Source organism: Pterocles gutturalis, unplaced genomic scaffold, assembly GCF_000699245.1.
Source record: "Pterocles gutturalis isolate BGI_N339 unplaced genomic scaffold, ASM69924v1 scaffold7834, whole genome shotgun sequence".
Classification (NCBI taxonomy): Eukaryota; Metazoa; Chordata; class Aves; order Pterocliformes; family Pteroclidae; genus Pterocles; species Pterocles gutturalis.
The window spans coordinates 40,417-65,398 of NW_010130542.1; the positions used below are offsets into that span (position 1 = coordinate 40,417).

Genomic DNA, 24,982 nt, shown 5'->3' on the forward strand with positions numbered 1-24,982 from the left:
TTTTCTCCTTCTGCTTGCTATGTGCATACTCTGTCAGGCAGAGAATGTGGAGCCTACTGCAAGTGCTGATGCTGTCAAATTAGCTATTGCTGTTTGTATTTATTTTTTCCAAATAGCTAACAGGCAGCAGCTGGCAATGATATTTTCAGTGTCAGACATGTACTGAGTATTGATATAAGGAAGTGATGGAATATCTTGTGCTGTTTTTCAGACTGCTCTGCAATGACTACAGCAAGATACAGACCTACGTGGGACTTGGTACTTGATCCATTAGTGTCCTGCAAGCTCTGTCTTGGTGAATATCCCGTGGAGCAGATGACAACAATAGCACAATGCCAATGCATCTTCTGCACCCTGGTGAGTTTGCTTTTTTTATTACGCATAAAAAACAATGCACAATTCTAACTGCAGAAATCATGTGTGTTTTTGTTAAGTGGCTTTTACCCTGAAGTGTTGATGCTGTGGTGGAAATAAATACTGCTCTATACTCGACACAAATGCTAGCAAGTAAACTTTTCTGTTTTCCTGTAGAAAAAAAACCAAAAACAACCACTTTTACTCAGCACTTCCATGTACTGCTGCGTGCAGTTATCTCCTTAGAAAAACTATTCACATTTTCCCTGTTACCTATCGGTGGCTTGAGTTTGGTGTTTTTTTGGTTAGTTGTTCTTTTGTTTAGGGGTTTTTTTAACTTTAGACCCAAGTCTTTCTGTAACAGTCACGCACATACTTGTAACTAGAAAACTATTTAATGTATTATAGATTTTAATTTCACTGTAGCATAATTACAATCACATAACAGGTTTTCATTACCATATTGCACAAATGTGTGCCTGGAATAACAGGAATCCTGTCAGTTAAGTACAAAACACTATTTGAATATAAGTGTAGTATGTAACAAAGATCAACATCACAGAAAATCGGTATTACTAGTTTATGAACAAGAGAGAGAAAAGTAGTAGTAGTTTCCCTAATGACTGGGAATGAAAATGTTAGATCCTTGAATTTTGCAATGGGTGCAGGTAAATAAAAACCTTGTAATGGTGGTTGAGCAGTGGAAAAATTACAGTAACATCAATAAGAATATAATTTCAGGGATGCTTGATGCTTCAAAGACTTTAACACCATGTAGTAAACTCCTGAGAAATTATAGATTCAGACATAGGATCACGTGATTTTTAATTTGAAAGTCCTTTTCAACAAAGTTGGTTTTTTGGGTTTTTTAATGTTGAAGAGCAAGGATTTTTTTAAGTAGTCTCTTTTATATTTTATTTTTCTTCATAGAAATACTACCTTTTTTAAGTAATAGAATTTTTTTATTATTGAGAAGATATAGTGTGTTGCCAACAGGACAGCTCCTTTTTGTTGGTTACTGAAAACAGCAAAAAAGAAGCAATGTGAACAACTCTGTTTCTAATACATGTAATATTTGAAAAACTGCAAGCCATTGCAACCAACTTTGATGTTGATGTTTTGTGGGAAAAGAGAAAGTGAGTACACAGGCAGGTAAACAGATACAGTCTGTTGCAAACACTCTGCCTGTCCAATTAAAAAACAAATATTGCTTCCTTATGCACTTTGAAAAGAGTGTTTGCTCAGGCATGCAAAAGTACATAAAATAATAGACTTCATGCAAACTGTCCTCTACTGCACAATGGATGATTCTAGTATTTACAGCTCAGTTTTCTGTGTCTCTCCCTGTTGCCTGGATGTGAAGAATATTTGAATTTTGTTTTTCAGTAACATTTAAGTGGCAGCAGGAACACTGCATTGCTAGATGTCTTTTCCTCTTCACCTTGTGCCTTCTGACGTTAGCTGCCATGACTGATCTTCCATTTCTTCATGGTAGAATATGGTTACTGACTCTTACTGCTGTTTCAAAAGTTGTAACATGTTGTAGATGTAGCTTTTGCTGATAACCTTTTCTTAGGACCTCACATAAGCAAGCTTACTGTAGTGACACTGTGTTCTTGTGTCGACCTCTGTTCAGCTGGAATCAACAGTCCATTTTTACCACCAGTATTTGATTGTCATGAGTAATTCATGCAGCTTTGTCCTGTTTAAGCAAACCAGCGTACCTTCTCTGCCTCAGGATTTGTAGGAGCTTCACTGTGGTAACATTTGAATGCCCTGAAAGTTTTCCCATGAAATTATAGGGAATAATATTACCCTTGCTTTAATTGATGACAGGGGGGAAAGAAATAAGGATCAATCCCAATAATTGCAAGAGGCAATAACTATAAATCTGTGTCAGCACAGGAATTTGTCATGATTGAAACCCCAGGCCCCTATCTCTACCTTATGGACGGCCAGCAGGTTAATAAATTGCCTAAGAAAATGCTCCAGTAATGAGTCGGGCAAGACTGTTCAGCCTATTGGCAATGGTTAAGTAGGAGTGTGACAACTATGTACCGATTCCTTTACCAGTGTTCCTCCAATGATGATTTCCAGAAACTTGGTGTTTCTGGAAATCATTGCAGTTCTCAAAATAAACAGTGTTTTGTAAACAGCCAAATTAAAGTTATTGAAAACCAACAGGAAAAATATCTTTTTGACTCAAGACTCCGGTGTCTATGTACAGTAGATTCAGTACATTAAACTACTATAAGTGAAAATACAATTGGAGAAATGTTTGACTATCTCTGTTTTCTTCTTGATGAACCAATATATAGTTTTGTTCTGGCTTCTTGCTTTCATGTAAATGATCTGACATAACTGATGGCTTCTGCAGTGATATGAGCAAAAAAGAAAAAAAGGTATCCATTGCAAGTGTGAAAACTGTTTTAGCTGCAGCTCTTGTTCCTAACTCTAGCCCTTCTGTCTAAATCCCAGCAAGCCGAGACAGGGTGAGTACGTATTACAAAGAGATCTTTCAAGTGTAGTTCTCCTGGTATGTAGGCAAAATTTAGATCAATGTGCAGATTTCTCCATCCTATAATATTTCTGTCTGCGAGTATTCACCCTTTATAAGAATAGAAGTGCTGTGGTAAAGATCTTGTGAAGGATTGTCTCTTCTCAACAATTATACAATAACACAACATTGCTATTCAGAAAGATAGAATGGGGACACTGTTTCCTTTTGCTCTCTGGCAGAGCTGTGCATGCATTGAATAGGGCAGACTGCCACTCCTTTCCTGATAAGGCATGGATGCTACGATTTCCCATCGTCTTATTTTGCCAGTTGTAGCTATTAGTACAATACTCTGTTATGGTTTTTATTGTTATGATTGTTAATGTGCACACAATACTGTGAGCTCTCTCAACTTTTGTATATCTCATCCATTAGGAATGCTTCCGTTGTTGGATTGCTCAAGATACCAGAGGAACAAAAGTCTAGAAAGGAAAACAAGCTATCTGCTGCTGGCTTTTTGTTTGTTTGTTTTTCCGAGTATTGTCAAGGGGCAAACTAATATTCCGAGTATTGTCAAGGGGCAAACTAATATCTCTTTCCTTCAGGAATCATGCCAGGAACAGGACCAATCTTAACTGTGCTTTTCAAATTTTGGACTGAAAGGCTTAAACATCTTGCTTTTTATTAAATCACTTTTTCCTACTTAAATAGCACACAGCAGGTAGCTAGTAGCCTTAAATTTCAAGATGGTCACTTAGCAGTTGCTTGCCCTAGCAGAAGTAATTGATTTTGCATGTTTTCTTCAGGAAGCTTTCCTTATGACACTTACCTTCTTACAGAAGGAAAGGAAGAGTAAAACAAACAGCATCACTTTTCTTTTTGTTTAGTTTGTTTTGTATTAGTTACTGCACCTAAATTTTTCAGTTATTACTTAGCCTTTGCTGGTTTTGGGGGTGAAGAGAGATAGGAAGGGAGCAATTAGTCTAATTCCTGCCTGAAATTCTGACCGTTTTATAATCTATGATGAAATTCTGATGTGTCTGAAAGGACAGGATGTTCCCTTGATGTGTTACGGATGGTATATGTACTAAAGTTACAACAGGTTCTGTTCCATTTGATATTCTTGCATGGAAGTCAACCAGTTAGTTGCTTAAATCTGTTCTGATTCAGGATTACATGTATATATGTGTACATACAGATGTAATTTTTATATATATAAAAGTATACACATAGAAGTGTCAAACAATATGTTGCAAGTACAGTGATGCCACTATTACTCGAGACAGGGTAAGCTCCTCTTGATTTCACATTGGATTGTTGAGTTTCCTTCAAGATGTTATGCAGTGCAGATCATTCTGGTACCAGAGGATTTGTTGCTTTCTATTCTCAAATTTAAAAGGAATCAGTTAAGTAGGTAGTCCAGGCAAGCAAATATCTAGAAGAAATATGAAGCCTGAGAGAACTTGCCTTTGGAAAAAATTATTTTCATTACTCATCTGCAATCCACCTTGTTACCAAGGAAAAAAACAGATATGAGACAGAGGTTATGCAATCAGAAAGACTATAACAAAACTAATGTTAAGACCTACCTTCTGCTGCTTGATTTCTTCTTGGCCAGCTGGGGACATGTAGATTGGCTTTGTGGCATTTGAAACTAACACTGCTATGCCAATATTATATCTGTTTAGTAGACACTTGTACTCTGATTCTTACCTGTAGGCTCTACCTTAAGCTCTTGAGACAACTGGTTTATCTTTCCTGGTACTTTAGGTGTCCCTCTTAGTTTGGTAGAACTGTTGTTTGAGTCTAGTGTATTCTGTCACAAGTAGCATGACCATGGGATAGACTTGCCTGCTTTCACTAGCCCTCTTTAACCAGGATTACTGCATTTGCCTAATTGTGACTGTTCATACATGTCTACTTAATTCTAGTAATTCCCATAACTGAGCTTCTTCATAGACTGAAGACCTGAAAGAAAGGGAAGACCCTATGATCAGCAAGGCAAATATCATTATCCTGCTTATAACTAAGAGCAGACACTTTTTTTTTTCTTGTTGCCATGCTCTGCTGGCCCCTTAGTTGAATGACAGGAAAAAGCACAATTTATTTAGTGTTCTCCCTCACTCCAAATAAGGCAGAGGCAGCATCAGCTTCAGTTTCCCACTGCCCAGGCAAGGAAATACCAAGAGCAGCATGGATGGGAGCAGGTGGGCTTGGCTGCCTTCCCTGTCCCACAGGGTTTGTCACTGCTTGCCAAGGGAAACCTGCCTTAGCTGGGCAGCACTGGGCTGAGGCCAGGCTGTCCCCTGCTTCTACCACGAGGAGATATCCTCCTTGCTTTGAAACAGGAGGAAGGGGGAAACCTAATGACTTGTGAGGTTTTATAGAGCTCTGGGTGCTTCTTAGCAGCTGTAATGTTTTCCTGTTTCCCACCAGCTGCTGGCAAAGCTGAGGGCTTGCTGCTTGAGCTCACTTCCCCCAAACCTTCACAGAGAACTGATAGTAATCTTGACATGTGATGTGTCAGTAGAGGCTTTGTGGTTAGAGGTCACTCTGTGTTTGCATAGCAATTCACATGGATTTTTGGGTTCTGACTGGTCTTGTAGATGCTGTGATGACAAAACTCTCCGCTGAATAATAAACTGGCCTGTTTACAGAGTAATTAATCTACAATTGAGAACTGTAGAACCCTGAGTGAAAACAGAACTTCATCCAGAGCCTTCAGCTCTCCCCTCTCTTGTGTGATGTTATGGAATGAGATTAACATTATCTGTCTTCATCTGGGTGTTGGGAAAATGAGTTCATTTTTCTTTGCATAATGTTTTGCATGTGAAAGTGAGAAGTGCTTTGCTGCAGGTGTATTGTCCTCCCACTCTGAGATATTCATTCTGTTCTGAAATATAATAAACTTTTCTCAAACAGCCATATAAGGGAAGATGGAATTTTGTTGTTGTTGTTTTTGCCTCCTGAATGTTTGAGTTTCATCCTGCATATGTTGGCATTTGAAAACCAATCCCTTTTTGTAAAGTTTACTCTGTGTGCTTCTACCAGTTGCAGTCCTGAGTAAGTGAGAACAAGCAGCTTATGTAAGATACTACCCTTGTCTCATTTTTCCATTTTCTACTGTCTATCTACTGCTGTGAAAGCTTTGCCTGAAGAAAAATTGTTCATCTTCTGTATGTTTTACAGTGTGCACTCACATATAAATAAATGTACATATAAACTCGAAAACCCAAACCCTGACAACTCACCCTTTCAAAGGATAGGCAGCTGTAGGTCTTCATTGCTTTCCCTTTCTCTGTTAAGACATTAAACTGAAAACAAACACTTGTTTTTCAGGTTCATTTAATTCCTATTGCTTGGTCCTGTTTGTGCTTTCCACAAGCATTGATTGCAGTGTCTCAAAGGATATTTACCATCTTCCAGTATTTTTCAAGCTGAAGAAGTCATCAAGGCTCCTGGTTCAGGGGTAGCTCACACTGAAAATATCTGCATCCTTGATGGTACATACATTCCTTCTTGCCTCACCTTTACAACTTGTTGGCTGGGGGCCTGATGCTGACACTTCCCTGTATTCAGACTGACACAGTTACTCTGATGCAGAGGGTTTGGAGGCTGCACCCAAGCAGAGGCATGCCACACTTCATCCCTAATGTGGATTTCTTCTCTGTGAATTGTTTGCATCAGTTAAGAAGTGTGTGCCAGTGCCTGCTGTGATATTTTGGGTGCACTGTCAGAGAGCATTAGGACAGAAGTAGAGCCAGAACGACACAATCTGCACTGCTGTCCACAGGCTAAATCAACAGCTGCCTTTGCACTAATCACAGTGGCATTTGCAATGGCTGAGTCCCTGCTCCTGGCAGGCTGCTGGCAGTTTTCCATCCTGAGAGATAGTACCAGCTGATGGGAGCACAAGGACTTTTGGACAAGACCAATTTTTACAGCTCAGGAAAGGATGCTCAGATGGCTTGTCTTGAGACATGGAAGCACAGGGGTTGTGTTTATCTTCCCCAGCCAAGATGCTGTTTGGCCATCATCCACAGGCAAGATGATATGACTGGATTTAGGCTGACAGGATGGACTGTAGCAGGGTTGCAGAGTAGCTGGTGCAGCCTCTCAAAATAGACAGCACTGAGGGAGGAAAAGACATGTCCCCTTGCCAATTTTGAACAAAAAGGCATCTTTAAAAGGTGGTTAAGTGTTGGGCAGGTAGAAGCAGGAAAACTGTCAAACAGCTTTTTCAAAGTAGTTGTCAGTTTGAGGAAAACATTTATCACCTGTAATGTGACATTAGCCATGTCTGGTCCTGGCCAGGTCCCTTTCTCAGTGCACACCCTCTTGTTTACATCATAGGAAGCCAAATTTGGGCACAAGGTATTTCCCTGTTGCAGAGCTCTGGAAAGCCTTGCAGGTGTTCATCTTAGAGGGAAGATTTTGTATGACTGTGTAGCATGATTTTGGTCTCAGCAGCAAAGCAAAGGGTATAAAGAGCAAATGTGTAAGAATATTCTGTGTTACTGCTTTCAGAGCATAGATTTGAAGTACTGCATGTCAAGATAAGTGACTGTTTCCTCCTGTGATTTATTCTTAAGGATGATGAATTGGCTGCAAGATTAATAAAAATTGGAATCTTGATAGTGAAGATTTATTTGGAAGTAGATTATTGTCTATGAAAAAATGTCAATACAGGTAGAAGCCATCTATTAAAATTCAAAGTAGAATCACAAACATTAAATATCTGCCTCCAAGATGTAAGTGGTTTGTGATGTTTAATATAGCTTATGTTCTTAGATTTGGTCAGTATAGCTGACAGTGTATCTAATAAAGAAAAAAAAACCACTCCCATGGTCATGTGTATGCCTCAAACAGGTCTCCGTGATTAAGTGTGCATAGATATTTTCCAGTAAGTCACTTGTCAACCAAGTAAGATTAGGGTGATACTAAAAAGCCAGATTGTAGATCTGCCGTAGCAAATTGTGGAGACTGGAGCAGCAGTGCCAGACTATTTCAAAGTTGAGCCTGTGATTTAAATAAGAATAGGTTTGAGCAGGATTATAACTACTGCTTTACACAAAAAGGCCGTGTAGTATGTTTGAAAGACACTTAAAAGCCTTCCAAGGAACCTACCATTTTCTTTGCTCTTGCATGTTTTCTTGCATGTTTTCTTGCATGCTTTTAAGTGTACCACAGAAATTTGGCAGAAAGTAGTTTTCTTTTTTGTATGAAACTCTAAGGTTAAAAGTGTGGTTGTCATATTACCTGATGATCATTCCTGTTGCTTTTAGAACTACCCACTAAAATATTAAAAAAAAGCAGCATGTGACAGTTATGTATGGCTGCAGGAATCCCTACTCTACTGGAATGGGAAAGATTCAGGCTGAAACCTTACTTGGTCATTCTTCCCTCCTCTTCAGAGAATACCCCAGCTGTAGGCTGCTTATTTTTGGGGAGTTTTTCCTTTAGGGATTGTTTAGCTTTGTCTAAATGGAAAGTCTTTCTAGAAAGTGATGTTTTCTTCAGGGAAAAGTTCTCTAGTCCAGAGTAATTTTGCTGTTTGGACAAAAGGGAGGGGAGCTATTATTCCAAGAGTATTGGCCTCCATATGAGATGTGGATACCCAAATTAAAATCTCTGATTTATTTGAAGTGGGACATACTTTCTCCCCCTGACCTGGGGAGTACTGCACACTGCATCACTATTTACTATTCTAATCTGAAGCTAAAACAGAGCATTACATCCCATTACCCAAAAAAATTATAGACAGTGGGTCTATCAGTATAAATATCTATAAATTACATTACATTAATCCAGCCTGATGTCATTTGCAGTGTGGATCATAAAATACCAGCCTGTGTTTCCTGACCCTTCATGTGGTTGAATGCAAGTTTATATAAATATATGTGTGCGTGTATATGTATGTATATTTTTAGAAGTTCTTATGTTGAGGTCCCCAACATAAGAAAGACATGGATCTGTTAGAGTGAGTCCAGAGGAGAGCCATGAAGATGGTCAGAGGGCTGGAGCACCTCCTGTATGAGGACAGGCTGAGAGAGTTGGGGTTGTTCAGCCTGGAGAAAAGAAGGTTCCGAGGGGACCTTACAGCAGCCTGCCAGTACCTGAAGGGGGCTACAGGAGAGATGGGGAGGCACTCTATCAGGGAGTGTCATGATAGGATGAGGAGTAGTGTTTTTAAGCTGAAAGAGGGTAGATTTAGATGAGATATTAGGAAGAAATGTTGTACTGTGAGGGTGGTGGTGAGGCACTGTAAGAGGTTGGCTGGGGAAGTTGTCCATGCCCCATCCCTGGAGGTGTTCAAGGCCAGGCTGGATGAGGCTTTGAGCAACCTGGTCTGGTGAGAGGTATCCATGTCCATGACAGGGGGGTTGGAACTTGCTGATCTTTAAAGTCCTTTCCAACCAAAACCATTCTATGGTTCTGTGATTCTAAGTTCATCTAACCCTGGTTTGCAGATGATACAGAATTTGTGAGACTTCAGCAATTTATGTCTACATTAATAATCGTGTTACTTGGAAACATTTCTTGTTCAGTTTGAGTTTTCATCCCAGTATTGTTTTCCATTTTTCCTCTTTGCATTGAAACTTAGACCCATTAATTTTAGAATTGGATTTTTTTGTTAGTGAAAAAAATTGTTAAAAAACCCTTCCTTGTTGAAAAAGCATGTCAGCCTTTCCTTGTGTTCCTTAAGTGTGGTGCAAAACTCTTAGTGATTGTCTGCCCAAGGTGAAGAGTTATTTACCTGGTTAATATTTGTGCAGAATAGCAACTGCCTTTGTCTGTCTTTAATATTCACCTTTACTAAATGCATTGTAAAAATTCATTCTCTTTCTTTTTTAGAACTTGGTAAATGCTAGATTTCTTTCCGTTTATTTCTTTGTTCCCTTTCAATTTTATCAGTAAGTACTTGGTTTTTTTGAAATGTTTTACCAATACCAGTGTGTGGTGATTTTGCATGTAGTGTACATTTCCTTTTGGGATGGCTGTGGCCTAGTGCCAGCAGTAAGATACATTTGAACTCCTAAGAAATCAAATGATATGGTGATGATAAACTTGGCTCTGCAATCCTGTCATGCTTTTTTGGCCTTTCCATATCCATTGATTTATTTATAAAATTTACCGTATGACTTGGCACTTGCATCTGCATCATTAGTCTAATCAGAAGTCTGCATTTTGACAAAATCCACCCATCAGCTGTTAAGAAAATAATACAGGATAATCTTTTGCCTTCTTAACTCTCAAATAGAAGGTGACATCTTGAAAAGCCATTCCTTGTCTCCTGTGATAGTAGCAATAACATATTCTTAAATCTGTTATAACTTTTCAAAAAGGTATGCTTTTCTGTTTTGAAAAATGAAGATGTTCACCAAAAATATCTTCGAATGTTAATTGTGTTTATTGTGTATTGTACAATTACCATAGACAGCAAGTGAACACATCTTTTCTATCAAAGTAGATGATAGGTAAGTGTTGCCCCACAAGGAAACAATGAAATTTGGATTCCTTCTTATGAATTATGATGGGTTTTATTTGATTTTGGGTGTCAGGAGATGTAAGTCAAAGCACCACCATCAGAAATAGGCATATCTGTTGCTCACGTTCTCCTAAAAGAAAATGAAAAGCCAGACATATTAATTCTTTATATTTTGCTGTGGCCTGTGCAGGTTTGTTAGAGTTAAATGCTGCAGAGTAAAATTATGTGTCATGGTTTGGAAATTAGGCAAAAAATAACTATTTTGAGTCTTATAGGTTATTTTGATCTTTATAACGTTAGACAAAATGATGTGCAGCTCTAAAGCAACAGCACATCAATGGTCATTGAATATACTGCTCTGTGTGGTGCAACCCTTGATGTACAAAGGTTAGAAGTACAAATTATCTTGCAGAGTTTTAAATATTAGGCCGTGCTTGGCAGATTCAGAAAGGAAGTTGATCCTTCATCAGCCATCTGTCTCTGAGGGTGAGGCCAAAACAAAAATGTTCCTAATTATATAGGAAGCTGATAGTAAAACTGCTGCTGAGTTGGGCTCTCAGTTGGTCCTCGTGAGAGAGTAGATCTGGGCCAAAAACTCCTCAGAGTGGATGTGCTCCTGCCCTTTGTCCTGGGGATGGCAAATGACAGCAGGATTCTTGGATTACCAGGTGAAAGAAAAAAGTCTTCCAGACACCAGAAATGACACCAGTGATGTGCAGGAAGAGGACAAGGCAGGGATGCACCAGGAGTGTGCGTACATAGGGGGAAATACAGGTGAGATGCTCAGGAGAGCTAGCTGGTCTCTTCTGACTGATCTTATGCTCTTCAGCAGCAGTTGGAGCATGTGATGCATCTTGACTTGCAGTTTATATAACCTCATGTAAAGTTTTAAATATAGTTTATATATGTGTGTTTTATACATGTAGTTTATATAGTCTGTGTATAGTTTGTATGTAGCACATAGGTTGTGCGATGCTTTGCTTTTTTTTGTCTGCAGGAAATTACAAAACCTATATGGCAGTTTTCATGACGTTCCCTGTCTAACGTGGTAGTATATTACAATCTTCTTTTAATTTAAAAATATATGAAGTTGTAAAATGAATGTTAAGGTGTAGATCTATGTAGTTAAGGAACCCAAACAACTTTAGTCGTGTCCTAGAGTGCCATCATATGATGATTGTTCTTTTCTTCCACTTAGTCATTTGGTGTGCTGAGAGGATGCATGCTGGACGGAAATCTAAACTACTACAGTTGCCTTTTCAGTTGTTGCAACTGCAATGTAAAACAAAGTAATTTACCTAATCGTTGTCATAAACTGACATGTTTTAGTTCTGGTTTGGGAAACTGGTAGGAACATACACATAGTTTGTTACTGTAGTTCGACTAATGACTGAAAACTTACTCGGTCTTCTCTTCTTGCTGGCTAGGCAGGTCTTCCTTATTCCAGGTGAAGATTGTCAGAGTACAGAAATGAAGTACAAAACTGAATGCAAAGGAAATGTTTCCTCTTATGACCTATGAATTTTAAGTAAAGAGTTATTTTTTGTGAAATGCCGAGTCTTAACCCTCACTTCATCGTGTCAGACTATATACATAACCAGAAAGGTACAGAATAACCACCACTGGTTTTTGATGAGTTTAGAGTGTCTCTAAGTGTGACTTAAATAATATTTAGTTATTTAACTATCAAAATACAATGAGGTTTTTTTAAGAAAAACCAAAGTAAAATGTAGCAAACTTATTGCTTCAAATAAAAGTAACTTACCATTGACACACATCCATTAACGGAAGAGTATAGATGCTCCTCAGCATATTGATTTTACAATGGTCAATGTAAACTGGGAAGGATATCTTTTGACCTCATTCCAACCTCAGCCGTTAGGTTTCAGCTTCTGTTTTCTCTGAGAAAAATTATGTAATATAGTTCCTTTTGAAAGTTGTTTGGGATGACTTACACTCCCACATTTTTTGTTCATCAAAATACTTTATTTCCTTAATGGAAAGGCTATGAAGATATTTTCTTCCAGCGTGGGATCAACTATAAGCTGCATAGAAAACTAGCATCAATTTACTTGTCATTTTTTTGCACTTCTTTTGTAATGAATTTTTCGTAGTATATAACTGAGCACCTAATTCTACTGTGTTGTTTTGCTTGCATGCTGGTTCTTTTCAGGTACTGTAGCCAGTTTAAAGTTTTCAGACGCAAGTGGCACATCTTGTGTCTGCTCTCAAGAGAAGCCACAGCTGCCCTGTGCTTCAAATTCTCTTGCAGCCACTTGGGATTATTACTCCTCCACCCGAGAAATCTCTGGAGTGAGGAAGTCTCGAGTGGACAGAGTGATATATCCTCTGCCTAACTTACAGTGATATTGCGTGGCCTCAAGGCAGCATCTGCGTTCCCAGAATGTGTAGCGTAAGAAGTGCACTTTGGCTGAGCTGGTTTTGAGGCAGTAGGGGCCACTGTCACATTAGGGGAAGGTTTTGGACAGTGCTTGTGGCAGGGATGAACTCTGTCATTTTTTGGAAGTTGTGAGGAAAGGGAAATAAGTAGAAGGGACTTTGGCAATGGTCCCGGACAGGTTGAGGAAGAGAATTAACCACATGAATGATTAATGATGGCAAAGCTCATTCAGCTTGAAAAGTACTTTCTATAAGTGCTAAGTGCTGGCATTAAAAATGTATGCATTTTCATTTTAATCCACACTTGGCATCTGCAAATGGAGGATAAAGGGAAGAGCCAACAGTGTCATTATGGCAACACTAATACCTCCCTACAGCTGAAATTGCAGTTTGCAGAGGTGTGTGACCTAGGATCTGATTTCTTGCAAAGCTCAGCCTGCTGTGGTTGCTGACAGTGGTTCTCTTGAACTGCTCCACCACCTGCCCTGCAGAGCTCTAAGCAAAGGCTTGGAAACCTTCTGCAAGTCAAACAGTCTACTAAGTGAACAGTTGTCTTCATTAAATCCCTACTGATAAAGAGGAAGACATAGATGATAACCTATCACATGTGGATTTTTTTCAGAATGTAAAACTTTTAAAGATATCAGTTATCCAGTCTCTGTTTTTCTTTTCCAGAAAATAGGCCTGTTGTTTCTGTTGAGTGGGAGACACAGGGAAGGGGCATCTGACAGAAATGATTTGTTGTGTTGTCGAGGTGGTGGCATGTTGCTGCCAGAAAAGCTGTGTACCAGAGCAGCAGAAATTATGTGGGCAGGAAGTGAAGTTTATGCTGCCATCAAGCTGTGAGAGATAAAATCTAAAATAAAATGTTAGTATAGATGATAGGGTCTCTGAAAGGAGCAGAACAGGCATATTGAGAGGCAGAACAGAGAGAGAAGAGGATGAATGAGCGGACTCGAAGTCTGGACGTTAACAGCTACAAGCCACATGCAAAGAGTTAGGCTGGAAATGTGCTCGTTGATGGGCCTGTTTGATGGTGTGGCTGGAAGGAAGAAGCGGCTTTGTGCTCTGACCAGCTAGGCATACGGGACTCAGCAAGGTCAATGCAGCCCTTTGCCTTTCCAGGCTGATGGAAATAGTACTTGAAGTCCCTGTTTTGACAGCTTGCTGCAGAGCATGTAATCCTTCTCACCTCCCACCCAGCTGTATGCTGAGCTTGTTTTCCGTCTTCATTTCACTTTGCTTTTGGTCCAGCCTTACTCTTTATTCACATATCTGGTAACAGAGAGCTAGGGACCTACTTTCTGTGGTTGTCTCCAGTTTACCACTGCCAGCTGGGCTCACAAGCAGGTTGAGAACACCACAGGGTGACCCATCTGCTGGAAAGCAGACCCTCATTTGCTCTTTCTGTGTAGCATCAGACTGGTAGAAGTTGCATGGTATCTGCAGAGGGAAGGATATCTCATCCTATGTGGTACCTCTCACCTTGATGTGGAAGTTTGGAGGTGGAAGGGGGGGTGGTTGCACTTCAAGAATAACAAGGTTTGGTCTTAATTTGTCTTTAGTCTAAAATGTCTACCTTTCTTCTCGGTTTTGTTCATGGTCATGCTGTGCACTACTGTGTTAGATGCTACGTTTTTAGTTATGACTTGAGTGAAATGCTGGGTTGCTAGGGGAGAAAAGTATTACTATTACCAATATTTATTATTCGGTACCCATGGAAACTGTAGTTCTTCTGGGAGTCCTAGTTCTCATGTTTTTTCTTCCTATGGAAAAGATATATTTTTAACCATGGAGTTCAGATAATTATTTTCTAGAAATAGAAGGCAAGATATACCACTCCCTTTTGCTCTCTGGTATGCTTGACAGATGTCTGTCTATGGCAAGTTGCTGCTTACTAAGCTGTGTTGTGGTTTTCAGTCACATAAAGATTTTTGGAGTGTGGTTAATCTGATTTTGTCTTGATGGTATTTTATTACGTTTGTTCGCTCCTAGCTCCCTGTTTGATTTGTCCTTTTCCCCATTGTTGTTGTTTTTTAATTTGCTGTGTATTTTAGGTTGAGGAAGAGTTACTTGATAGAGAAATGAAATTCCTGTTTTCAATTTAAAGGTATAACTGTGGCAAAAACTGTGAGCATGGCCCATGGTTGTAAAGGGGATGCAGTAGTATCTGTTTTTTTAAAGAGGTTTGAGTTCTTCCGGTTTTGAGAGGAAAGCTGTTAAAATACTGAGTGCTTTGTTATTGATGGGATAGTTAACTCAGTTGTTGGCTCTCTTGCAGTGCCTAAAACAGTATGTGGAACTTTTGATCAAAGAAGGTCTAGAAACAGCGATCAGCTGTCCTGATGCTGCCTGCCCCAAGCGAGGTCATCTGCAAGAAAATGAGGTACATTTCTACTTGCAAATAGATTTTCTTTTTTTTTTTTCTGTGTAGGATGTTTAAATGTGTCTTGCTCTGTATATTGCAGCTGCCATTGTTGCTAACATATGCTTTTAATACCTCTCTAAATGTCAAATATTTTTATCTCCATTTGTTAGAAATGCCTTAGATGGTGGTTGTTCCTAATTGGAAATTTGTCTTTTCCTTTTCCTTCCTTCAACAGATTGAGTGCATGGTTGCGTCAGAAATCATGCAAAGGTATAAGAAGCTACAATTTGAAAGAGGTAACACATGTGACACTACCTATTGCAAGGCTGTGGGAATGGTATCACTCCTAAGCGATCCCATAAATCAGAGTCTGGCTGAGCACATGTTCATGCAGTAGCATTATGCGTTAGTTATTTCGTCGTCACACACTCCCCCCCAAGCTCCACAAAAATCAACCCCAAACCAGTGTTTCTGTTCTTGCCTGAGTGATTCCCAGAATTGCAACATTCTGGGAATAACCTAAGGAAGGAAAATTACTATGTATTATATTGTTCTATAACTAAGGGAGGGAGTGACTTCTATTTAGAGCTTTGCTGTTTGAGTTGACTAACAGTATTCTAGAGGCTGGGGATGTAGACTGACCCCTTTTGTGGAGCCACCATGATCACTTAAGATGGCTTCTGGTGCAGAATTATTAGGCAGTTCTGTGTGTAGTGGTAGCATGAACCTTGTTAATTTTCATAAGGATGTAAGCTGACTGGGGGCCTATGGAGATGTGGAATTGTGTGGCCATAGAGAACTTATATCAAGGTTTTGCTGAAAGCAGAACCCAGCCTAGAAACCACTGAAGTAATTGGTAGGTTTTTATTGACTTCAGTGGGCTTTGAAACATGAAATAACTTACCAGTAAGCAGCCTCCAAGAAAGGGATGAAACTGTATAACTGTCTTATGCTATTTTTAATCACATGGTTACATTAGGGCACAGACCAACTTGAAATAGAGTCCTGGTGGGCAAGGCACTGTAAAAACACTTTTGTTGTGTTATACCTGCATAGGATATGCTCTATTTAACTTCAAGTACAACTGAAGAAAAATACCACATCTCATTCTCAGAAAAAGTTTAGTTCAGTGAACGAAAGTGAGCAATTAATTCAAACTCTGGAAACTCACTTCAGTTTGGTGCCTCTTTGCAAAGCAGGCCAGATTTATGTCTAAGTGGGTAGCAAATTAAAAGGCTTTTATTGAAAATGTGTGTCTTCAAATGCCTTGCCAGTCAACCTCAGGTGGAATACATTGTTATGGAATGATGATCTTGTAACTGCTGTTGAATTTTGTTCTTTTATGTCACTTTGCAGAAGTGCTTTTGGATCCGTGTCGGACTTGGTGTCCATCCTCCACTTGCCAGGCTGTTTGCCAGCTCCAGGAATCAAGCCCACAGGACCCCCAGCTGGTCCAGTGCAAAGCCTGTGACATTGAGTTCTGCTCTGCTTGCAAATCTAATTGGCATCCCGGTCAAGGCTGTCAAGAGAACATGCCAATGTCTTTTCTTCCAGGAGAAACGAGGTGAAGTATTGCAAAAGATACAGTATTTAGAAACAAAACACTCAATCTTTGAACAAACTGGAGTATGAATAGTAAAGAGGCATTTTCCTGATGTTTTGTTTTAAAGTGGTTTCCTTCAGTTGGTCCTTCCTGTTCTTTTAATGCTGTAATCTAAAACTGGATATCTCCTGGCAGTCTCACTCCTTGCCATCATTCCCAGCAAAGCACATAGGAGCCTCCATCAGCTGCCCTTTTGCCCCAGTGGGAAAAAATATGATATCCAGGCAGCTCATGAGCTTCTCTTCAGAGAAGATCTTGTTGCTGCTGCTATTCTGGACAGCATGAGGGTTGGTAACATTATGCCAGAGAGTGATTTTTAGGATGCTCTGTCAATCATCCTAACTGCTGCACATTTGGCCAATGATCTTAAGTTCTGTTTCAAGCTGTTTCAGGTGGCATACTGCAGCCAGTGAATAAGAAAGGCCGTTGTGCATGTGTTCCACTTAACGTTTGGGCCTTTTCAAAGATTGTATGGCGTTCAAGATATCATTAAAGCCCTGGCCAACCTTGGACTTAGCTATTCATAACTTCTATTCTTTCAAGCTTTGCTGTAACAGATGACTAGCTAGGATGCTGTCATCTTGAGTTCCTGGTCAAATGCAGTAACTTGTGCACATGCTTTTTGTGTGTGCTTGACCAGAACTGAAGCTCACTAAACTTCATGGCAAGGTAAAAAACTTTATCTGTTTCCCTTAGTGGTTTGGTTGCTTTTCGTTTTTATTTCATGCTTAATTTTTAACTCCATTGTTTGTTTCATCATTACTTTGACGCATTGTTACTTCATCGTAACTTGACGCATAATGTGCCAGTAGCAGCTTGTGGTACCATGTGTTTAGAGTTTCATATACAGTTTATGGATTCAAAACATTTTTCTGTAATATGGTTGCCCCTTATGTGAGTAACGAGTTTGTGTCCTTTTATCCTGGGCAAATCAATCAATCAGTCGGAGGTCGGTCCTCTTTTCCAGCAAGCTGTTGATTCCTTATCAGTCATTCTTGTACCTCCCACTGGCAGTGGCTGCAGGAGATGTTATCTGTTAAAGTACATCTTAGTTGTTACTGTGCGTGAAGCCTACATATGGTAGAAAGGTCTTCAAGGGTATAAATGTTCTTCCAGTGTTCCCATGTTCTTCTGTATTGTGCCCACTATATGAAGGGACAGTCGTGCAAGACAAGAAGAGGTGGTGCTGACCCTAACTCGTGAGCAGTGACTCGTTAGGACAGTGTTAGAGACAAAGAGATCAGCTCTGAAAGGACGGCATGCTCCCAAAACTTTGTGGTTCCTGATTTGGAGGGAAATTCCTAGGGAGGGTCCTCAAGGAGGGCAGAGACATGCAATCTCTCCCTTTTGCCCCAGTCTGAAGGACTGTGGTCTGGGCTTGTTGTGCCATCAAGGAATTGCTTCCTCTTCTCTTCTGAGAAAGAAGAAGGGAGGAAGAAGGAAAATTATCTAGACATACAAAGCATTTGTGTGAACTAGCAGGTGCTCATCTGATATATTCCAGGAGAAAACTGTATAATATCTATTAGTATCTCTAGGTAACAAAAGCAGTTGGTAAAACATGTGGTAAAGAAAATGTCCTGACTCTTCTGTAGGCACTGTAGTAATTAAGCACTTATTTCTAGAGATATGTTTGAAAAATAGTTTTCTATTATATATCTGAATAATAAAATACAGTTGAATATCTGTTTCTCTAGTAATTTCACTTTTTTTTTTAATTTAAAAATAGGCTTACCTTCTTAGCCCAGTTCTTAGATGTTCTTCTCTAAACTGACATGCCTGCACATCTTATTAATTCTTCACTCTCTCCTACAGTTCAGTTTTTAAAATGGAAGAAGATGATGCTCCAATCAAACGCTGTCCAAAGTGTAAAGTTTACATTGAACGAGATGAAGGCTGTGCCCAAATGATGTGTAAGAACTGCAAACATGCCTTTTGCTGGTACTGTCTGGAATCTCTTGATGTGAGTACGTGCCATGCGGTCTGGTTCTCAGAAGCTTAGAAGTTCATTGATTTGCCATCCATCTGTCTCTTTGATCAATTAAATAGTAGCTCACTAACTTTTGCCCAGCTTGGTGGACCGCAACCCACCAGAGGTGACACAGTTAGTTTGATAGAATTTCTATGCTCTGTTTTACTTGTCTGACTTGCGTGATCATAGCATTTTGCCTGTGAGTCAGTAAATAATTATTAAAAAGAAAAATCTTATGAAAATATTCTGTTTCCAATCTTTACATGGCAACTAACATAGGGGAGGGGTGTTGCTTTTTTTTTTTTTTTTTGTAATAGAACTTAATTTAGTAACGACTTTTCAATGTTCCCCTGCTTGAAGGAGTTACAGGATGAGTATAGCAATGTTCTTAGTCTGTGGAAGTTTAACAGACAAACTCTGGATTTGGTGCATTGCCATGCAGGAGACTAGCAGTCAGATTTGTTTACCATTCATTGTATTCTGTGGGACAAGAAATAGATCTGACATATGAAAAAGAATACAATGTTCTCCTAATACCAGGAATTTGTCAGTCTATAAGCTGCTGCTGTCATATGTTTATGTTTTTTTAAAAATCAGCCTGTTATCATGCACAAAGATCAGAGTATATGCAATATACAACATCTGTTTCCATGTCATCTGTTTTATTTTATGGCATTGTTAACAATAGCAAAGGAAATGTTTTAGGTTCTTGAAAGCTACTCTGACGATTCAAATCCTGTGGTTGTCCCATTTGAATTCTTTACTAACAGTCCTTAAGTCACAGGCTTGTCAAGGGCTCAGTTAAAATACAGTGTTCCCTTGGTACTAGGCCTGCTATCTTGGCTGATTTGAAAAGGATGGCGGGACAGATAGGGACATGATTTTTCAAAAATCTCTATTGTCATTTTATTCTTCAACTAGTAAAAGGATCCAGCTTTGGGAAGTCTGCAGTACAAGTATTCATTTTCCTATGCTCTTTCTGCATGTGTATAAAATATATGCAATGAGCAGCTTTATCTTCTTGGATCCTCTTGCTAAATTCCATAGTACCGTTTAAATATGCAGCTTGAGAGCCTTTGGGAGAAGAATTCCTTGTAGATAGATAACACTTGCTAAACAAACTTGTTTGTGAAGATGCCTAACTGTAAAAAAAGCACTTAGGAAAGTTTGGACCTGGCCATATCCACTTTACTAACCTTTCATTTTCCTGTACAATTCCTGGTTATAAGTTCTCAGGAAATAGTATTTTATACCTTGAAGAACAGTTTGTACTTCTGTTTATTGCCTACCTTTTCATTTAATATTTTGTAGGATGATTTTCTCCTTATACATTACGACAAAGGGCCTTGTCGGAACAAGCTGGGACACTCCAGGGCATCTGTTATCTGGCACAGAACACAGGTAAAGCTCACATCTTTAGAAGCTCTGTACAGGTCTACTGCTGTCATAGTGCCTTCCTTTGCTTTCTTTTAACACCTTAAGGTAAAATTCTTTGCCAAATGGTAACTGATTTTCATAGCAGATTTAAAGAGGGCAGTAGCTTAGGGTGGAACAGTTACCTCTCCCGGAAAGAACACTCCTTGGCCGAAAGCCACTGGGAAGGGTACATTTGCAGAGCCAGGTAAGTGCCAGTCCAGATATGTTCTCTGTAAACCTGGAGGACAAACCAGGTTGCTATCATCCATATTACTAGCAGGGAAGGTCATCCTGCAAGGGGTCTTTAGCTCCAGATCCAGAACTGGAAAGGAATTAGCCTGAGTATGCTCAGTATCTCGCTAGGGACTCCAGTTGACTCATTCATGTAGCTTGGATAGAAGGTAACCCAGGGAGCTTAGCAGTAGTTTCAAACACAGATTCAAATTGACAATTACAAAGAGTGTGAGATTACCTCTGGTAGTCTAGATCAAGTCTTGCTGGACCCAGCATACATGCTGGTAATGAAAGAGCTCACTGCACTGCTTTGATGCATACAATATAAATGTCATTGCGTGACTTGGTACAATCTACTGCCTTTACAGTCACTTCAGAGATAGAGGGACATCTGGGTATCTGAGTCATCTCTTCCTAATTAACTGTGTACCAGTAAAGAGCTACCTTAACTTGCGATAAAGTGCTTTTCTTGAAGTACAGATTACTTTCCATTTGAGCATAAACCCCAAGTCTAGAGAATAAACTCCAAGTCTGGACAAACAACTAAACTGAAATAAAAGGAGTAGGATTGCAGCCCTCTCCCTCTACATACACCCCTGGGTGCCTGAGCTATGGACTGGGTTTGCTTGGCTTAGCCAAGGGTATCTTAGGAAGTGTGTGGGTATGTAAGCTTTCTTGATACACTTGTAATATGAGGTGATAAATCTGATATTTGGAATCCGTTCTTAGCCACAGCAGTTAGTGCAAATATGTTTGACAGACAGTGTTTGATGTTCTGGTCATTGTTGAGAAAGAAAGTGATAATTCTCTGCTAATCAGGATATAACTCTGCTAAACTCACTAAAGACAAATCACCATTGCAATTGTTTCCTTATGTTAAGTTCCTTTGAGTATTTATCCAAGGCAAACTGAGGTGAGCCTTTGGCTTGTTGTTTGTGGATAAAAAAAAAAAAATATTTGTCTTGGCCAGAGAGAATGGCTTGATGCTGAGTAGGTCAGCAACTTCTTCAGAAGCAAGTAGAAAATGAGTAAGTAATACTCAGCAGGCAGTTTTGTTTAAAATAACAAGCAAACAAACAAAATCCCACAAAAAAACCCCAAATAAACAAAAAGCCACCACACCAAACAAAATTAAATTTAGTGAATTTTTTGATGGCATATTGAGGCTGAAAGGAAGTTGTAAGTAGATATCTCATAAAAATTACCAGCAATCAGTCTGGTCCACTGAACTGCTAACTTCCAGCTTGGCTGTGTCTGACCAGCATTCTCTTAACCTGGGCTGCAAAGAGCTAGGCAAGGGCATACCATCTCCAAAGAGCAGCACGGCAATAGTCGCAGCTCATGGTTTTTAAAGGAATTAATTAGAATTAGCTTTGGTTTGTGTCTGTAGTAAATACATGCAAAGATTACTAAACGGAAGTGACATTAGCTTGTCAGCACCTCCAATAAAAGAATGAGCAATGAAACGTGCATACCTCTGAAGCTGAAAAAGAAATTCCTCTTGGCAAGAAATAAAATTGTTAAGGCAAGGAAGCTGGAGCTCCTCATCCCTGGAGAGCCAAAGGCCCAGGCTGAAAGAATTGTGCGGAGCAGGAGGCAACCTGAGGGCGGTGGCGGCTGTCCCACAGCGCCATCTCCTGCAACCAGCCCTTCCTCTCAGCCCCCTGGAAAATCCCTGGAGAGTGAATTGCAGAAAAAAATACACAGTCATCAGAACGAGAAATTGTCCGTGGCCGACCAAAGTACTAGTAAATCATCCTGTCTATACCACAGCTAATTAAATATTTGCCAGCTAATTGAAGCAGCGTATCAAGCCCTAGCTAGAAGAGTTCGTAATGAGTACTGCTCTCTGGTTTTGTTTTGTCTTCTGTTGTCGGCTTTTGCTAGCAGATTAGCATTCTACTTGCCCTCATTATTCAAAATTATTCACAGACACTCTCATGTGAATAAATCTAAATTATTTTCTCAAATAATTTGTGGGCATATTGTTGCAGCATTACTCTTACAGTTGCCTATGGCAAATGGGAAACTTCCTCAGGCAATAAACCTCAACTTGAATGTTTTTTTAATACTTTTCCAAATTTATAGTCTGTAGAAACTTAATAGAGTTTGGCACACTGACAGGATGGGTAGGACTGTGGTCCTCTGCCCATGCTGGGAAGAGGGTGATCAATAAATGTAAATGAAAAACATGCTTTTAGATAGAGTTAGGTCATGTCCCCTGAAGCAGCAGGATGAGCTCAGGTCTGACTGCAAAAAAAACATTTGGCATATGCAAAGTCCTCTTATAGTTGATAGTGTTTGTGATCTGTGGCTGAGATTCCCAAGCTTGTCTTCCTGCTGGTGGGAGGTTTGTGGGAGTCTTCCCAGATTCTCCATGAACAATAGCAGAATCTTGATTGATTCTTTTTGGAGCTATCTCCAGCAAAAAGGGAGCACCTGTAAGTGGGAATCTATAACTCCCTTGTAGTCTTGATCCTGGTATTTAATATTTAGGTTGGATCAAGAAAAAAGTATCTATTCAGTTGCTTCATTAGTTGTTGGAGATATATCAAAACTCAAAAAGGCAAATAACCATCTGCATCACTTTGTGTGAAGGAATTGAATTGTGAGGCGTGGTTCTGACTGGAGGAATGAACCGTGAATGTTTGCTCTCTGATTTCGCTCATGTTTACTGATCTCAGGAGCTGACTGTAGCGTACACTTGCGGGGGAAGTCCTAGCTAAGGTCAGTGGCATTTGCTGAGATCCTTTTGAATGACACTGATGATGCACTGGAGTCAGCAGAATCTAGACAATTGTTATCCCTAATGCAATGCTATTCCTTTCTCTTGCAGGTGGTAGGAATTTTTGCAGGATTTGGTCTTCTACTTTTGGTGGCCTCTCCTTTCCTTCTACTTGCTACACCATTTGTTCTGTGCTGCAAGTGCAAATGTAATAAAGGAGATGATGACCCTCTACCTACCTAGACTTAGAGAAGATTGGACTCATCACAACATGTGTTTTGATTTTATTGTTGCTGTTGATGTTTCCCTCTTGCACTTACATTGCTGTAGCCTTACTTGCCCTGTTCTGCTTTTCATTGACACGCAGTCTTGGTTCCAGGAACTGTTGTTACTACTGTTGCATAGATCTGTTCATAATAGACAAGGAGGGTAATGGAAGGCAAGTTTGGTGCTAAAGGGAGACTGTGGACCCAGGTAGCTATTTGAAATGAAGAGGTGACACTGCTAAACATAATGCAAAAAAATTTCTGTTGCCCCACTGGTGGACTGGGAACTGTGCTGAATGACATCAGCAAAACAAGCTGAAAATGCATACAAAGCTAAACTTTCTGCATATCTGTTCACTTCAAAATTTGGTGTCTTATTCCTGTATATATTTAAGTTGCCTATTGTTTAAATCAGATAGTCAACGTAGTGTGACTTTACTGTGTTTATTACATGTCTGTTTTTGTTAAAGCCATCACAACATCCTTTTTAGTACTTGTTTCTCCAAGTATAACAAAATCAATAAGGTGCATATAGGCCATCCTATGCCTTTCGTGAAATTTGGGGAGGGTTAGATGGACAAGTTAGTCCTGCTGCCTTCCAGGAATTTTTTGAAGTCTTGTAAGAAATACATTTGATTGAAAGCTACATTTTAAAAATTAGTTGATGAAGCTGTAAGGTTGAGTGGTGACACAAACCTGCTATCTAATCAAGGTTCTTTTAAAAATGCATTGATGGTATTGATTACCACTGAACCACTAGTGTTTTTCTGAATTGTTATTTTTTGCTGTTGTTTAGGGTTCTGCTACACTTACAGGGCTATGTAACCTCTAATCCAGGTATCTTAATCTTTTTATATAGACATATATATATATAAAAAATCCTATTTAAACCAAATGTGTAAATAGCTGTGCTATTGAAATATTTTGGAAGTTCAAGATAGCTTGCTTCTGTCTTTAGGCAATTATTAAAAGATACAGGACTAACTTTACTATTTAGCAGACTCTTGGGCTATCGGTGAATCTTCCCTTTAAAGTATAAAAATACATCAGGGTTATCCTTATAGTTAATAATAAAAATGCCTGGGATATTGGTGGAAGTTGTACTTTATGTTTAAACTACTTAGCCCATTTTCAGAGTTAATATCGTCTGATATATGGTATATGCTGTTAGCAACAATACTGTGATGAAACAAGTTTTTATTTGAAAAATAATCACTTGACTTGATTTGACAGTTTTGCAGAATTCACAGTGCTGTGTTTCCAGGGTAGTAAAGTGTGCTAGTCAATGTACTATGAATCATTGTAGTTTCTCTTTAGAAATATTTTGTTGAAAACATTTTGCTCTGATTTTAAAGCCTACAAGAATCTGACTAACAATTCCTTGCCATGAAATATGAAGCACCTGAAACAATGTGTATGTCTGTGTGTAGTACTGAAGGAAAACATTATTTTAAATGGCTTGTGGACTGAAATTCGACTGTGGTTTTTCCATCATCATTTATTTCTGTGCGTTATCAACGTACTGAGATGGATTAGTATGTTGAAGCCAGGATAATGTTGCACTGAAAATGTATTAAGACCCTTAAATGCAACTGCTTCGGGCTGCTGTTACAGGCAGGGAATATGTTTTTATAGCTCAAGCATAAGGAAATTACTCC

General features: G+C 39.3%; 1 protein-coding gene across 1 annotated transcript; it reads left to right on the top strand.

Moving 5' to 3' along the window:
- Positions 1 to 222: 222 nt before the first annotated feature.
- Positions 223 to 23,732, top strand: RNF144A (ring finger protein 144A). Its single transcript, XM_010080259.1, has 7 exons — positions 223 to 357; positions 15,022 to 15,126; positions 15,344 to 15,404; positions 16,465 to 16,672; positions 18,527 to 18,674; positions 19,995 to 20,084; positions 23,170 to 23,732. The coding sequence occupies exons 1-7, from the start codon at positions 223 to 225 to the stop codon at positions 23,299 to 23,301; spliced, it is 879 nt and encodes a 292-aa protein (XP_010078561.1). The 3' UTR covers positions 23,302 to 23,732.
- Positions 23,733 to 24,982: the final 1,250 nt, after the last annotated feature.

What these genes read in the sequence shown, in the direction of transcription:
- RNF144A (XM_010080259.1), top strand. Translation starts at nt 223, where the DNA reads ATGACTACAGCAAGATACAGACCTACGTGGGACTTGGTACTTGATCCA. An exon ending in GTCATCTGCAAGAAAATGAG is followed by an intron (nt 15,127 to 15,343) that starts GTACATTTCTAC and finishes TTCCTTCAACAG; the next exon opens with ATTGAGTGCATGGTTGCGTC. An exon ending in GAAGCTACAATTTGAAAGAG is followed by an intron (nt 15,405 to 16,464) that starts GTAACACATGTG and finishes GTCACTTTGCAG; the next exon opens with AAGTGCTTTTGGATCCGTGT.